This window comes from Melanostigma gelatinosum (assembly GCF_949748355.1).
Source record: "Melanostigma gelatinosum genome assembly, chromosome: 5".
Lineage (NCBI taxonomy): Eukaryota > Metazoa > Chordata > Actinopteri > Perciformes > Zoarcidae > Melanostigma > Melanostigma gelatinosum.
In genome coordinates this window covers 2,064,981-2,081,042 of record NC_136638.1, presented here as the reverse complement: position 1 = coordinate 2,081,042, position 16,062 = coordinate 2,064,981, and the positions used below count along the sequence as shown (strand labels likewise).

The window sequence follows — 16,062 nt, the reverse complement described above, 5'->3', positions numbered from 1 at the left end:
CTTTCTTTCAGTATTGATCAAAGGACGAGGATATCAACATACCTCATGTTGCACTTAAACTTAACAGACCTGAGTATTCTTGAATGTTTTATTTGTATTTGTTATTTATGGACATCTTCAATATGTGTGTGTTCATGTAAGACTACAGCCCAACGTTCTTTGCTTTAAGTGTTCTGAAGTTCTTTAATTGATAAATGGAAGGCAAAGTTATCATTGACTCCTCCCCTTTTCTTTGTGATCCGTTGCACCTCTGGTAGTTATGGTGCGTATCGGCTCCAGTTCTGATGGAAACATGACACGCAGGTTTGCACCACTTTAGCGGCGCAATGCTGTGATGCAGATTGAAGTGGATAGATATGATGAATGAAATCAACAGGGATTTGGACAATTATCAGAATGTATTAACATACAAAACAGAATTAATATGATATCATCAAAGCCACCAGCAACTGTGGCTAAGTGGAGAGCAGGGTCATCCTTCAATCAGAGGATCGGCGGTTCGATCGCACCTCGATGTGTCCTTGAGCAAGACTCTGAAGTCTGGTGGGCGTGGATGATGACAAGTAGTGTGACAGCTTTGAGTGGTCGGAAAGACTAGAAAGAGAAGTCCAGTCCATGGACGGCAGAAGTGAGAGAAAGGCGAGCCGCCCTTCAGGGGGAAGAAGACTGGCCTGTTGATAGTGAGGTTCAATACCCTGACATCAAGTCCTGTAAGAGGAACTCTGAGGCTCAGGGATGTGCTGTCAACACACTAGAATTCTGCCTTTTCTGCGTCATCTTATTCTCGCACCATTTGTCTGTAGAGTAGCGAGGTATGATCTAAAGTTATTATTGAATTCATTGTTCTGAATCATTGGTTGTCTCAGATGAAGACTGTAACTCTGCTCAACTTCTTCCTGCTGAGTCACAGATTGCCATCATGGCGTTGAGGTTGCGTGTTGGCAACACGTACTTTGTTGAAGAGGTTATTGCCTCTATGAGCGTTGGTCACCAGTAACAGTCCTCTGCTGCTGCCCGTCCTCGCTCCTCATGACCTGAGATGTGCTGCTCAGGTCAAGTCTGATCAAATAACACTGATGATCACAAGATCAGCTGTTTGAAAAACATGGGCAATAATCTACGGAGGAAGACCGTGTAGGAAAAAAGTTTTATTGGCAATGAAAAAAAAAAAAGGGCATTAGAAATAGTGTTGTTCTGTTTTCAGTTTTTTTACGATGATAGTTTTTTCCCACTGATCTATAATCTACATATATATATACATATATATATGTATATATATATATGTGTATATATATATACGTATATATATATATATATACATATATATACATATATATATATATATATATGTATATATATATATATACATATATATACATATATATATATATATATATATATATATACGTATATATATATGTATATACATATATATACATATATATACATATATATATATATATATACATATATATATATATACGTATATATATATATACATATATATACATATATATATATATATATACGTATATATATATATGTATATACATATATATACGTATATATATATATATATATATATACATATATATACGTATATATATATATATATATATATATACATATATATATGTATATATATATATATATTATTTTTTTTCATTGCCAATAAAACTTTTTTCCTACACAAGCATGTCAATGCCAATGTTTCCTTTTTTCAATGCCAAAGTTGACTCACAGCTTGATAATGATCAGACGGAGGTTCTAATGAACGATGCTTCAAGTGGTGTTATTATAAATCCAGTGGATCCGGTGTCTTGTCCCACTCGTCCCCCTGCTTAATGCAGTGCACTGTAGTGGCCCGTTAACTGTTCATTGCGGCCTTTAAAGGAGCAGTGTGTACGATTTAGTGGCACCTAGTGGTGAAGTTTCGCAAATTGCAACCATCTCACTTCCTTTCCCTCCTTTTCTCAGCGTGCTGAAGAACCAGAGTGGCCTCCAGGTAACAAAAAGAAACGTCTCTAGAGCCAGTGTTGGTTTGTCCCTTCTGGGCTACTGTAGCAACACGGCGTCTGTGGAGTGGATCAACCCTTCTTAGTTTCAGATGATTATATACCAATAAAAACATGGTGGTGAATATTATATTCAATTTCTGCCAATAAATCCCTATAAATCATACACACTGTTCCTTTGACATGAATACATACAGAGAGCAATATAGTCGTTCTATTGTATTAACATGGTGTTTGTGAAAAATCACAATGGTTAGTTTTCAATTGTTTTTATTTGTACTGAATAAACATATTTGGCATATTTTGAAATATAACAGGAGTATAAACCACAGAACGTCGAGTATTAAAGCTGCTTAGTTCATGTAGTGCTTGAACTGCAGTGACTGTTGATGTTTGATCCTCATCAGACTGATGCTGTTAGAGCGTTATACAGCTGATGACTTGTGTTCTCAGGACCTACATTCTGACACATGCTGACGAGGCAGTACTGTGATGTCATCAGCTGTCTGCATAGCTGAGTGCAGGTTGCTGCGCGGGCCGATCCTTGAATCCCTTTGTCTGCTTGTCAGTTGTTGTCCTTTATGTACAAAACTCCACAATTCCACCTCAGAGTCAAGTACCGATGCTGGTTCCTAATGAGTGGTGGGAAAAGGTTCCACTCCTTCATGTATCCACTTCCTCAGCTCGTCAGTCTTCTGCTTCCTCGTTGCTCTGGGTCACATGTTGGACCGGTCCTCTGCTCTCAGCTTCACTCCTGAAACACAGAGAGGAAGGAGTCCATCAGAGCAGCTGAGCTGAAGGTGGGAGATGGCCGGCGCTCCATCAGCTCCAGCTTCGTCTCTCTGTGAAGCTTTGAGGGAATTCAGACGGTGACACGTCATACTGTGGAGGAGCTCATCAGCTCATTATTATTGCTAGTATAACGTCATACAACATCCACAATATGAATATCACGTACAGAATGTTTACGTACAGTGAAAGTGAAATGACAGAAGTGTATCATACAGTGCACACGTGGCTGCGTACGTCATTGATGCTACATGATGGACTAGAGTGGTTCATATCATTGAAATCTACAGCGAACATAAATACACAGTCCAATACACTCCACATGATACACTTCGAAGAAAGCCTGAAGTACGGTATGTACAATACAACACAATACACAGAAATCAAATATCCACGAAGAATCAAAAAGTATGCAAGAAAATAAGAAAACTGCTTTTCTATCCATCTGTTTATGCTGACTAGACAACTATACAGGAAGTATTGCCATCTCTTCACTTTTTACACTTTCTTTCATGTTTATATACATTTTGTTTACGCTTCAACCATGACTCAATACCCCATGAGGACAAAGCGACAACAGGACTTTACAGAAATCAATGATTATGACTGATGTATCACAGGGACACAAGTGTTCAGACTCTTTGTTGTGATTCCACCTGTGGTGTTCTACATGTTTAGGAGAGACACACATCTGTCTGTCGACCGTCTCATAGCTGACGATGGTTATCAGTACAACACAAGCCAGGAGGTCTGTCGAGCTCAACGACTCGAAGGATTGTGTCGAGGCACAGATCTGGTGAAGGTTACAAGAAAACACGGAAGCATTCAAGGTTCCAAAGAGCGCAGTGACCCTCATGGTTCTTCAACGCGAGAGGTTTGGAACAAGCAGGACTCCTTGGAGAGCGGTGGCCTGAGCAATTGAGGAAGAATACTTGTGGTAAGAAAGGTAACCACAAACTAGATGGTGGCTCCACATATCCTGTGTGGAGATGAGAGAAACTTCCAGAAGGACAACAACACGGAGGCCTCTCCTCAGTGAAAGGCCTCTCACTGTGAGGAACAAGATGCTCTGGTCTGATCAAACTAGATTCAACAGTTTGGCCTCAATTCCAAGCGTCATGTCTGAAGGAAACCAGGCACCCTCCATCACCTGCACAACACCATCCACATGGTGAGGCGTGGAGGTGGAGCTGGTCCTCAGCAGCAGGGACTCAGGGACTGACCGGGGTTCAGGGGAAGCTGAACTGAGATATTCATGAAATCCTGACCTTCCAACAGCACGACGGCCTCAAGCACAGAGCCGGGACAATGCAAGACTCTGAATGTCCTGGAGTGGCCGGCCAGGATTCAATCATGTTCCATTGGGTTGAACCGGCTCCGCAGAGAGATGGACATGGCTGTCCACCGTATCCTGTCTGCGCTCAGCCAGTGTGGAATATTGTAGACTGATGAGGGAAGAATGGATTTAACGAGATGTTATCATAAGGCTGCACCACATAACAACATGAAGTGTCTGAATGCACTGAATGTAGCTCTAGCTGCAGTCTGCACTCATCCCGAGGTGTTATTACTCCAGTTCATGGACGTGTATCCAGAAGAAGATGTATGACGGAAACTAAGTATTGCGATGCAAATGCTGCTGGTAGTTCAGGTCTTGGGTACAGAGAGTACTTGGGATGTTTGGATGGAGCGCATCGAAAATCATGGTTCTGAATCTGAACACGGCTTCAAAATTATTTTTCAACGACAGGAAGCAAGACACCAACGGACAACACCTGAAGTAATACACAGCATGGTGAGAAGCTCCAGCAAGAGAAACGGCGAAGCGTTGAGTGCAGACAGGAGTCAACTCCAACTCATCATTCATGGGGGAGGAGGAGTGTCACTAGAGCTGTAGCCATGCTGGTCATAAGGTCAACATGGTCCTAATATCTTGTTCAGCTCTCAACAGATCACAGCAGCTGGCCGGCCCCAGCAGACACATCTCATCTTTAATGTGTACAGCGCAAACTATTATCATTGAGTGTGAAGTCCCTCTTTAATTAAGTACAATATATCCTTCTTTCTTCCCGTCAACTACAACGTGAGTAGTGGAAACTCTTGGTGTTGAAATGAGTTCCAGTTGGGATGTCTGGAGCTCAGCTTCATGGTGGAGCAAAAGCACAAATCACAAGTCAAAAAACTCGTTTTCCTGCCAACTGTGCACACAGACTCAGTGGCTCTGAGGAAAATTGAAAAAGTGTCCCCCCCCCTTGAACACACACACACACACACACACCCCCCCCCCCCCCCTGTCGTTCCACCAGCTGCTGATGTCTGACAGGCTGATGATGACTGTGTTTTTTCCCCTCCTTGTTTCAAAGTATGTTGGAGCAGATGGCCTGGAGAGGCAGAGTGGGGGAATGTGTTGGAGAGACTGCTGGGGAATGTGCCAAGTGTGTGTGTGTGTGTGTGTGTGTGTGTGTGTGTGTGTGTGTGTGTGTGTGTCCACGTTTGTGTGGTTTCAGTTCGCGTGCCTTCTCGCTGCCCTCTGCCCTTCATGGCGCCAGCTCCACTTCCCTTCCACTCGAAACATCTGGTGTCTGGAACTTTGAGAACACACACACACACACACACACACAATGCAGGCATGCACACAGAGAGAAACAGCCAGCAGGAAAAAGCCGTCAGCTAGTTAACATCTAAAAGAGCAACATGGCTGAACAGTGTGAAGCTGGATGTGAAACACTTTGACCGTCTCATAAATGAAAACATTCAATCCGAGCTTGCTCACTTCAAACTATATTCATTTAATAAGGTGTTGAATGTGTGTAAAATTACATTTGATCCCTTTTTGTAGCAAAACGTAATGCCAATGTGTTCTCCAAATGTTTTGTATCAAAAGGACTTTTGGGAAGTCAAAGAAACAACAGATTTAATTTGAGCTCAACAGGACAGAGACAGTTCTTTCTAAAGAGAATGCTTTTGCTGTGGAGCAGGCTGCCAGAGTGTCAGTGTTCTACATATATATACCACAGGGAGCACGGAGGGAACAAACTGGTGCAGCAGCCTACGTATTAATGGTACTGAAGAGCAGAGAAGTCCTCTGTCGCTTCATGTGCTGCAGCGAGCAGCTACGTCAGCGGTGCACTGTTCCCTGGTGAAGCTTTGTTTGGTGGCTCGTTCAACAACAAGTAGTGTTGATGCTTGTAAGTTCCATGAGGAGGAGACTTCAGTGAGACAGCTAATGTGGGTTGTTGCTCAGAGTCTGTGGCTCTTGTGTTATGTGGCTGCTGTCTGGCTCAGTGTGACACAAACGCTGACATTACTGACTCACTTCTACTGCACAAAGGAAGTGTTTGGCAGGTGATACCATAACAACCTAACCTTTAAAGCCCTTAAAACCGGGAGAGGACCCAAAAACTGTCTTTCATTTAAAGTTACTACAAGGAACGTTTAATCGGTTCAAACACACAATGCAGTACTGATGATTCTACATGACCTACATCAGTAAACAAGAGCTGCAGCAGCTGCTCAGTGGGTAGAGCGGCTCTCCTTTAACACGGCTCAGGAGTTCAATCCCCGGCCCGACACTCTGCATGTCGAATGTCGTTTGTGATATTTGTGATGCGCTGTTGATCTCAAGCGTTCCTGTCATCATTTTTCTCTTTTCCGTCTTCTCACTTGTATCATTCATCTGGACCTCATATGAAACGCCATTTCATCATTGACCACAGGTTTGATGTGACTTCAAAGGGGACATGTCATGTTCAATTCCAGGTTCATACCTTTGGGTTTCTACGAGTTGGGTTTTTATTTATTATACTATATTGATCCCTTTAAGGGGGAATGTTTACATTCTTCAATATTCAAAAACATTTTTTTCTCATACTGTCTGTCTGAGTATACCTGTATTCATCATCTGTGAACTGTGTCTGTGACAGTTGAACGGCTTCCAGGGCGATAAGCCACGCCCCCTCTCCGGCACGTTGGTCCCGGCAAGTGAATGCGGCGCGAATTACGCGATTAACACGTGTGAAGGCGGCACAAGCATGAATCTCTTGTTGCATTTGTCAAGACAACAGGTAAACATGAAGAATGTGTTAAGTTTGTACCAGGAGTGGGTCAGAAAACAGGGAGGCCTCTAACTGAAACATAAGGGCCTGGTTCATGAGTTTCTTTGTGTAGTCGGGGCCCCAGCCACTACTTCAGATTGTACGTGAGAGAAGGAGTGCAGTCTCACCTTCCTCTTCTTGCTCCTGCCCTCGGCCTGCAGGGTCCTGGTGCACTGCTCCACACACTGAGAGAAGTTCAGACTGCCGTGGTCGGGACTGTCGTCCAGCTCAGCCAACTGAGCCAGAGACAGGATGTAGTTGCAGGCAATACGTAATATTGCCAGCTTGGATAGCTTCTGCCCATAAGAGTAACAAGGCACCTGGAGAGAGGAGGAAGTACAGCGAGTTGGGAATAGAATTTTAGTACGTCTCTGCAAACCACAGATATATTGGATGTGGATGTTTTTGAAGCAAGTGACGTAGTCCAACAAGCGACGCACTGAGCAGGTAACGTAGTATATCAAGTCCCTTTTATTAAAATGTACCTGGTATAACAACATTATTGAAAGTCACGTGGTATAATAACATTGAAAGTGACTTAGTATAATAACATTATTGAAAGTGACGTGGTATCATAACATTGAAAGTGACGAAGTATAATAACATTATTGAAAGTGACGAGGTATCATAACATTGAAAGTTACGTGGTATAATAACATTATTGAAAGTCACGTGGTATAGTAACATTGAAAGTGACGTAGTATAATAACATTATTGAAAGTGACGTGGTATCATAACATTGAAAGTTACGTGGTATAATAACATTATTGAAAGTCACGTGGTATAATAACATTGAAAGTTACGTGGTATCGTAATATTGAAAGTTACGTGGTATAATAACATTGAAAGTTACGTGGTATAATAACATTATTGAAAGTTACGTGGTATAATAACATTGAAAGTTACGTGGTATAATAACATTATTGAAAGTTACGTGGTATAATAACATTGAAAGTTACGTGGTATAATACCATTGAAAGTTACGTGGTATAATAACATTATTGAAAGTTACATGGTATAATAACATTATTGAAAGTCACGTGGTATAATAACATTGAAAGTTACGTGGTATAATAACATTATTGAAAGTTATGTGGTATCATAACATTGAAAGTTACGTGGTATAATATTATTGAAAGTGACGTAGTATAATAACATTGAAAGTTACGTGGTATAATAACATTGAAAGTCACGTGGTATAATAACATTGAAAGTTACGTGGTATAATATTATTGAAAGTGACGTAGTATAATAACATTGAAAGTTACGTGGTATAATAACATTGAAAGTCACGTGGTATAATAACATTGAAAGTGACGTAGTATCATAACATTGAAAGTTACGTGGTATAATGACATTGAAAGTAACGTGGTATAATAACATTATTGAAAGTCACGTGGTATAATAACATTGAAAGTTACGTGGTATAACATTGAAAGTCACGTGGTATAATAACATTGAAAGTCACGTGGTATAATAATATTGAAAGTAACGTGGTGTAATAATATGATTGAAAGTTACGTGGTATAATAACATTGAAAGTTACGTGGTATAATAACATTATTGAAAGTTACGTGGTATAATAACATTATTGAAAGTTACGTGGTATAATAACATTGAAAGTGACGTGGTATAATAACATTGAAAGTTATGTGGTATAATAACATTGAAAGTTACATGGTATAATAACATTGAAAGTTACGTAGTATGATAACATTGAAAGTTACGTGGTATAATAACATTGAAAGTCACGTGGTATAATAACATTGAAAGTGACGTGGTGTAATAACATTATTGAAAGTTACGTGGTATAACAACATTATTGAAAGTCACGTGGTATAATAACATTGAAAGTGACGTGGTGTAATAACATTCTTGAAAGTTACGTGGTATAATAACATTGAAAGTTACGTGGTATAATAACATTATTGAAAGTTACGTGGTATAATAACATTGAAAGTTACGTGGTATAATAACATTGAAAGTTACGTGGTATAACAACATTATTGAAAGTTATGTGGTATAATAACATTATTGAAAGTCACGTGGTATAATAACATTGAAAGTGACGTAGTATAATAACATTATTGAAAGTGACGTAGTATCATAACATTGAAAGTTACGTGGTATAATAACATTATTGAAAGTTACGTGGTATAATAACATTAAAAGTTACGTGGTATAATAACATTGTTGAAAGTTACGTGGTATAATAACATTGAAAGTTACGTGGTATAATAACATTCTTGAAAGTTACGTGGTATAATAACATTGAAAGTTACGTGGTATAATAACATTGAAAGTTACGTGGTATAATAACATTATTGAAAGTTACGTGGTATAATAATATTGAAAGTTACGTGGTATAATAACATTGAAAGTTACGTGGTATAATAACATTGAACGTTACGTGGTATAATAACATTATTGAAAGTTACGTGGTATAATAACATTGAAAGTGACGTGGTATAATAACATTATTGAAAGTCACGTGGTATAATAACATTGAAAGTGACGTGGTATCATAACATTGAAAGTTACGTGGTATAATAACATTGAAAGTTACGTGGTATAATAACATTGAAAGTTACGTGGTATAATAACATTATTGAAAGTTATGTGGTATAATAACATTATTGAAAGTTACGTGGTATAATAACATTGAAAGTTACGTAGTATAATAACATTATTGAAAGTTACGTGGTATAATAACATTGAAAGTTACGTGGTATAATAACATTATTGAAAGTCACGTGGTATAATAACATTGAAAGTGACGTAGTATATTAACATTGAAAGTGACGTAGTATAATAACATTATTGAAAGTGACATGGTATCATAACATTGAAAGTTACGTGGTATAATAACATTATTGAAAGTTACGTGGTATAATAACATTAATGAAAGTCACGTGGTATAATAACATTGAAAGTGACGTAGTATAATAACATTATTGAAAGTGACGTTGTATCATAACATTGAAAGTTACGTGGTATAATAACATTATTGAAAGTTACGTGGTATAATACCATTGAAAGTTACATGGTATAATAACATTATTGAAAGTTACGTGGTATAATAACATTATTGAAAGTCACGTGGTATAATAACATTGAAAGTGACGAAGTATAATAACATTGAGTTACGTGGTATAATAACATTGAAAGTTACGTGGTATAATAACATTGAAAGTTACGTGGTATAATAACATTGAAAGTTACGTGCTATAATAACATTGAAAGTTACGTGGTATAATAACATTGAAAGTTAAGTGGTATAATAACATTGAAAGTTACGTGGTATCATAACATTGAAAGTTACGTGGTATAATAACATTGAAAATTACGTGGTATAATGACATTGAAAGTTACGTGGTATAATAACATTATTGAAAGTTATGTGGTATAACAACATTATTGAAAGTCACGTGGTATAATAACATTGAAAGTTACGTGGTATTTTAACATTGAAAGTTACGTGGTATAATAACATTGAAAGTCACGTGGTATAATAATATTGAAAGTGACATAGTGTAATAACATGATTGAAAGTTACGTGGTATAATAACATTGAAAGTGACATGGTGTAATAACATTATTGAAAGTGACGTGGTGTAATAACATTATTGAAAGTTACGTGGTATAATAACATTCTTGAAAGTTGCATGGTATAATAACATTGAATGTTACGTGGTATAAAAACATTGAAAGTTACGTGGTATAATAACATTGAAAGTTACGTGGTATAAGAACATTGAAAGTGACATAGTGTAATAACATCATTAAAAGTTACGTGGTACAATAACATTGAAAGTTACGTGGTATAATAACATTGAAAGTCACGTGGTGTAATAACATTCTTGAAAGTTAAGTGGTAAAATAACATTCTTGAAAGTTACGTGGTATAATAACATTGAAAGTGACGTGGTATCATAACATTGAAAGTTGCATGGTATAATAACATTGAATGTTACGTGGTATAAAAACATTGAAAGTTACGTGGTATAATAACATTGAAAGTTACGTGGTATAAGAACATTGAAAGTGACATAGTGTAATAACATCATTAAAAGTTACGTGGTACAATAACATTGAAAGTTACGTGGTATAATAACATTGAAAGTCACGTGGTGTAATAACATTCTTGAAAGTTACGTGGTAAAATAACATTCTTGAAAGTTACGTGGTATAATAACATTGAAAGTGACGTGGTATCATAACATTGAAAGTTACGTGGTATAATAACATTGAAAGTTACGTGGTATAATAACATTATTGAAAGTTACGTGGTATAATAACATTGAAAGTGACGAAGTATAATAACATTGAGTTACGTGGTATAATAACATTGAAAGTTACGTGGTATAATAACATTGAAAGTTACGTGGTATAATAACATTGAAAGTTACGTGGTATAATAACATTTTTGAAAGTTACGTGGTATAATAACATTGAAAGTTACGTGGTATAATAACATTGAAAGTTACGTGGTATAACAACATTATTGAAAGTTATGTGGTATAATAACATTATTGAAAGTCACGTGGTATAATAACATTGAAAGTGACGTAGTATAATAACATTATTGAAAGTGACGTAGTATCATAACATTGAAAGTTACGTGGTATAATAACATTATTGAAAGTTACGTGGTATAATAACATTGAAAGTTACGTGGTATAATAACATTGTTGAAAGTTACATGGTATAATAACATTGAAAGTTACGTGGTATAATAACATTCTTGAAAGTTACGTGGTATAATAACATTGGAAGTTACGTGGTATAATAACATTGAAAGTTACGTGGTATAATAACATTATTGAAAGTTACGTGGTATAATAACATTGAACGTTACGTGGTATAATAACATTATTGAAAGTTACGTGGTATAATAACATTGAAAGTGACGTGGTATAATAACATTATTGAAAGTCACGTGGTATAATAACATTGAAAGTGACGTGGTATCATAACATTGAAAGTTACGTGGTATAATAACATTGAAAGTTACGTGGTATGATAACATTATTGAAAGTTATGTGGTATAATAACATTATTGAAAGTTACGTGGTATAATAACATTGAAAGTTACGTGGTATAATAACATTATTGAAAGTTACGTGGTATAATAACATTGAAAGTTACGTGGTATAATAACATTATTGAAAGTCACGTGGTATAATAACATTGAAAGTGACGTAGTATATTAACATTGAAAGTGACGTAGTATAATAACATTATTGAAAGTGACATGGTATCATAACATTGAAAGTTACGTGGTATAATAACATTATTGAAAGTTACGTGGTATAATAACATTAATGAAAGTCACGTGGTATAATAACATTGAAAGTGACGTAGTATAATAACATTACTGAAAGTGACGTTGTATCATAACATTGAAAGTTACGTGGTATAATAACATTATTGAAAGTTACGTGGTATAATACCATTGAAAGTTACGTGGTATAATAACATTATTGAAAGTTACGTGGTATAATAACATTATTGAAAGTCACGTGGTATAATAACATTGAAAGTGACGAAGTATAATAACATTGAGTTACTTGGTATAATAACATTGAAAGTTACGTGGTATAATAACATTGAAAGTTACGTGGTATAATAACATTGAAAGTTACGTGGTATAATAACATTGAAAGTTACGTGGTATAATAACATTGAAAGTTACGTGGTATAATAACATTGTTGAAAGTTACATGGTATAATAACATTGAAAGTTACGTGGTATAATAACATTCTTGAAAGTTACGTGGTATAATAACATTGAAAGTTACGTGGTATAATAACATTGAAAGTTACGTGGTATAATAACATTATTGAAAGTTACGTGGTATAATAATATTGAAAGTTACGTGGTATAATAACATTATTGAAAGTTATGTGGTATAATAACATTGAACGTTACGTGGTATAATAACATTATTGAAAGTTACGTGGTATAATAACATTGAAAGTGACGTGGTATAATAACATTATTGAAAGTCACGTGGTATAATAACATTGAAAGTGACATAGTATATTAACATTGAAAGTGACGTAGTATAATAACATTATTGAAAGTGACATGGTATCATAACATTGAAAGTTACGTGGTATAATAACATTATTGAAAGTTACGTGGTATAATAACATTAATGAAAGTCACGTGGTATAATAACATTGAAAGTGACGTAGTATAATAACATTATTGAAAGTGACGTTGTATCATAACATTGAAAGTTACGTGGTATAATAACATTATTGAAAGTTACGTGGTATAATACCATTGAAAGTTACGTGGTATAATAACATTATTGAAAGTTACGTGGTATAATAACATTATTGAAAGTCACGTGGTATAATAACATTGAAAGTGACGAAGTATAATAACATTGAGTTACGTGGTATAATAATATTGAAAGTTACGTGGTATAATAACATTGAAAGTTACGTGGTATAATAACATTGAAAGTTACGAGGTATAATAACATTGAAAGTTACGTGGTATAATAACATTGAAAGTTAAGTGGTATAATAACATTGAAAGTGACGTGGTATCATAACATTGAAAGTTACGTGGTATAATAACATTGAAAGTTACGTGGTATAATGACATTGAAAGTTACGTGGTATAATAACATTATTGAAAGTTACGTGGTATAACAACATTATTGAAAGTCACGTGGTATAATAACATTGAAAGTTACGTGGTATTATAACATTGAAAGTTACGTGGTATAATAACATTGAAAGTCACGTGGTATAATAATATTGAAAGTGACATAGTGTAATAACATGATTGAAAGTTATGTGGTATAATAACATTGAAAGTGACGTGGTGTAATAACATTATTGAAAGTTACGTGGTATAATAACATTCTTGAAAGTTGCATGGTATAATAACATTGAAAGTGACGTGGTGTAATAACATTATTGAAAGTTACGTGGTATAATAACATTCTTGAAAGTTGCATGGTATAATAACATTGAATGTTACGTGGTATAAAAACATTGAAAGTTACGTGGTATAATAACATTGAAAGTTACGTGGTATAATAACATTATTGAAAGTTACGTGGTATAATAACATTGAAAGTTACGTGGTATAATAACATTATTGAAAGTAACGTGGTATAATAACATTGAAAGTGACGTAGTATATTAACATTGAAAGTGACGTAGTATAATAACATTATTGAAAGTGACATGGTATCATAACATTGAAAGTTACGTGGTATAATAACATTATTGAAAGTTACGTGGTATAATAACATTAATGAAAGTCACGTGGTATAATAACATTGAAAGTGACGTAGTATAATAACATTATTGAAAGTGACGTTGTATCATAACATTGAAAGTTACGTGGTATAATAACATTATTGAAAGTTACGTGGTATAATACCATTGAAAGTTACGTGGTATAATAACATTATTGAAAGTTACGTGGTATAATAACATTATTGAAAGTCACGTGGTATAATAACATTGAAAGTGACGAAGTATAATAACATTGAGTTACGTGGTATAATAACATTGAAAGTTACGTGGTATAATAACATTGAAAGTTACGTGGTATAATAACATTGAAAGTTACGTGGTATAATAACATTGAAAGTTACGTGGTATAATAACATTGAAAGTTAAGTGGTATAATAACATTGAAAGTGACGTGGTATCATAACATTGAAAGTTACGTGGTATAATAACATTGAAAGTTACGTGGTATAATGACATTGAAAGTTACGTGGTATAATAACATTATTGAAAGTTACGTGGTATAACAACATTATTGAAAGTCACGTGGTATAATAACATTGAAAGTTACGTGGTATTATAACATTGAAAGTTACGTGGTATAATAACATTGAAAGTCACGTGGTATAATAATATTGAAAGTGACATAGTGTAATAACATGATTGAAAGTTACGTGGTATAATAACATTGAAAGTGACGTGGTGTAATAACATTATTGAAAGTTACGTGGTATAATAACATTCTTGAAAGTTGCATGGTATAATAACATTGAAAGTGACGTGGTGTAATAACATTATTGAAAGTTACGTGGTATAATAACATTCTTGAAAGTTGCATGGTATAATAACATTGAATGTTACGTGGTATAAAAACATTGAAAGTTACGTGGTATAATAACATTGAAAGTTACGTGGTATAAGAACATTGAAAGTGACATAGTGTAATAACATCATTAAAAGTTACGTGGTACAATAACATTGAAAGTTATGTGGTATAATAACATTGAAAGTCACGTGGTGTAATAACATTCTTGAAAGTTACGTGGTAAAATAACATTCTTGAAAGTTACGTGGTATAATAACATTGAAAGTGACGTGGTATCATAACATTGAAAGTTACGTGGTATAATAACATTGAAAGTTACGTGGTATAATAACATTGAAAGTTACGTGGTATAATAACATTAATGAAAGTCACGTGGTATAATAACATTGAAAGTGACGTAGTATAATAACATTATTGAAAGTTAAGTGGTATAATAACATTGAAAGTGACGTGGTATCATAACATTGAACGTTACGTGGTATAATAACATTGAAAGTCACGTGGTATAATAACATTATTGAAAGTCACGTGGTATAATAACATTGAAAGTTACGTGGTATAATATTATTGAAAGTGACGTAGTATAATAACATTGAAAGTTACGTGGTATAATAACATTGAAAGTCACGTGGTATAATAACATTGAAAGTGACGTAGTATCATAACATTGAAAGTTACGTGGTATAATGACATTGAAAGTGACGTAGTATAATAACATTATTGAAAGTGACGTATCATAACATTGAAAGTTACGTGGTATAATAACATTATTGAAAGTTACGTGGTATAATACCATTGAAAGTTACGTGGTATAATAACATTATTGAAAGTTACGTGGTATAATAACATTATTGAAAGTCACGTGGTATAATAATATTGAAAGTGACGTCGTATAATAACATTATTGAAAGTCACGTGGTATAATGACATTGAAAGTGACGTAGTATCATAACATTGAAAGTTACGCGGTATAATAACATTATTGAAAGTTACGTGGTATAATAACATTATTGAAAGTTACGTGGTATAATAACATTGAAAGTTACGTGGCATAATAACATTGAAAGTTACGTGG

At 35.1% G+C, this 16,062-nt stretch overlaps 1 protein-coding gene across 2 annotated transcripts in view; it reads right to left on the bottom strand.

The window, feature by feature from the left end:
- Positions 1 to 2,274: 2,274 nt before the first annotated feature.
- Positions 2,275 to 16,062, bottom strand: part of atoh8 (atonal bHLH transcription factor 8) — a 42,965-nt gene continuing 29,177 nt past the window's right edge. The window contains exons 3-5 of one of the 2 annotated variants that reach the window (XM_079268831.1): positions 7,027 to 7,218; positions 5,321 to 5,392; positions 2,275 to 2,769 (exon numbers count right to left, since the gene is read on the bottom strand). In XM_079268831.1, the coding sequence (XP_079124957.1) occupies positions 5,342 to 5,392; positions 7,027 to 7,218 (243 nt within the window). In that variant the 3' untranslated portion in view covers positions 2,275 to 2,769; positions 5,321 to 5,341. The remainder of the gene's footprint in view (positions 2,770 to 5,320; positions 5,393 to 7,026; positions 7,219 to 16,062) is intronic. The other variant, XM_079268832.1, reaches the window with a different exon arrangement.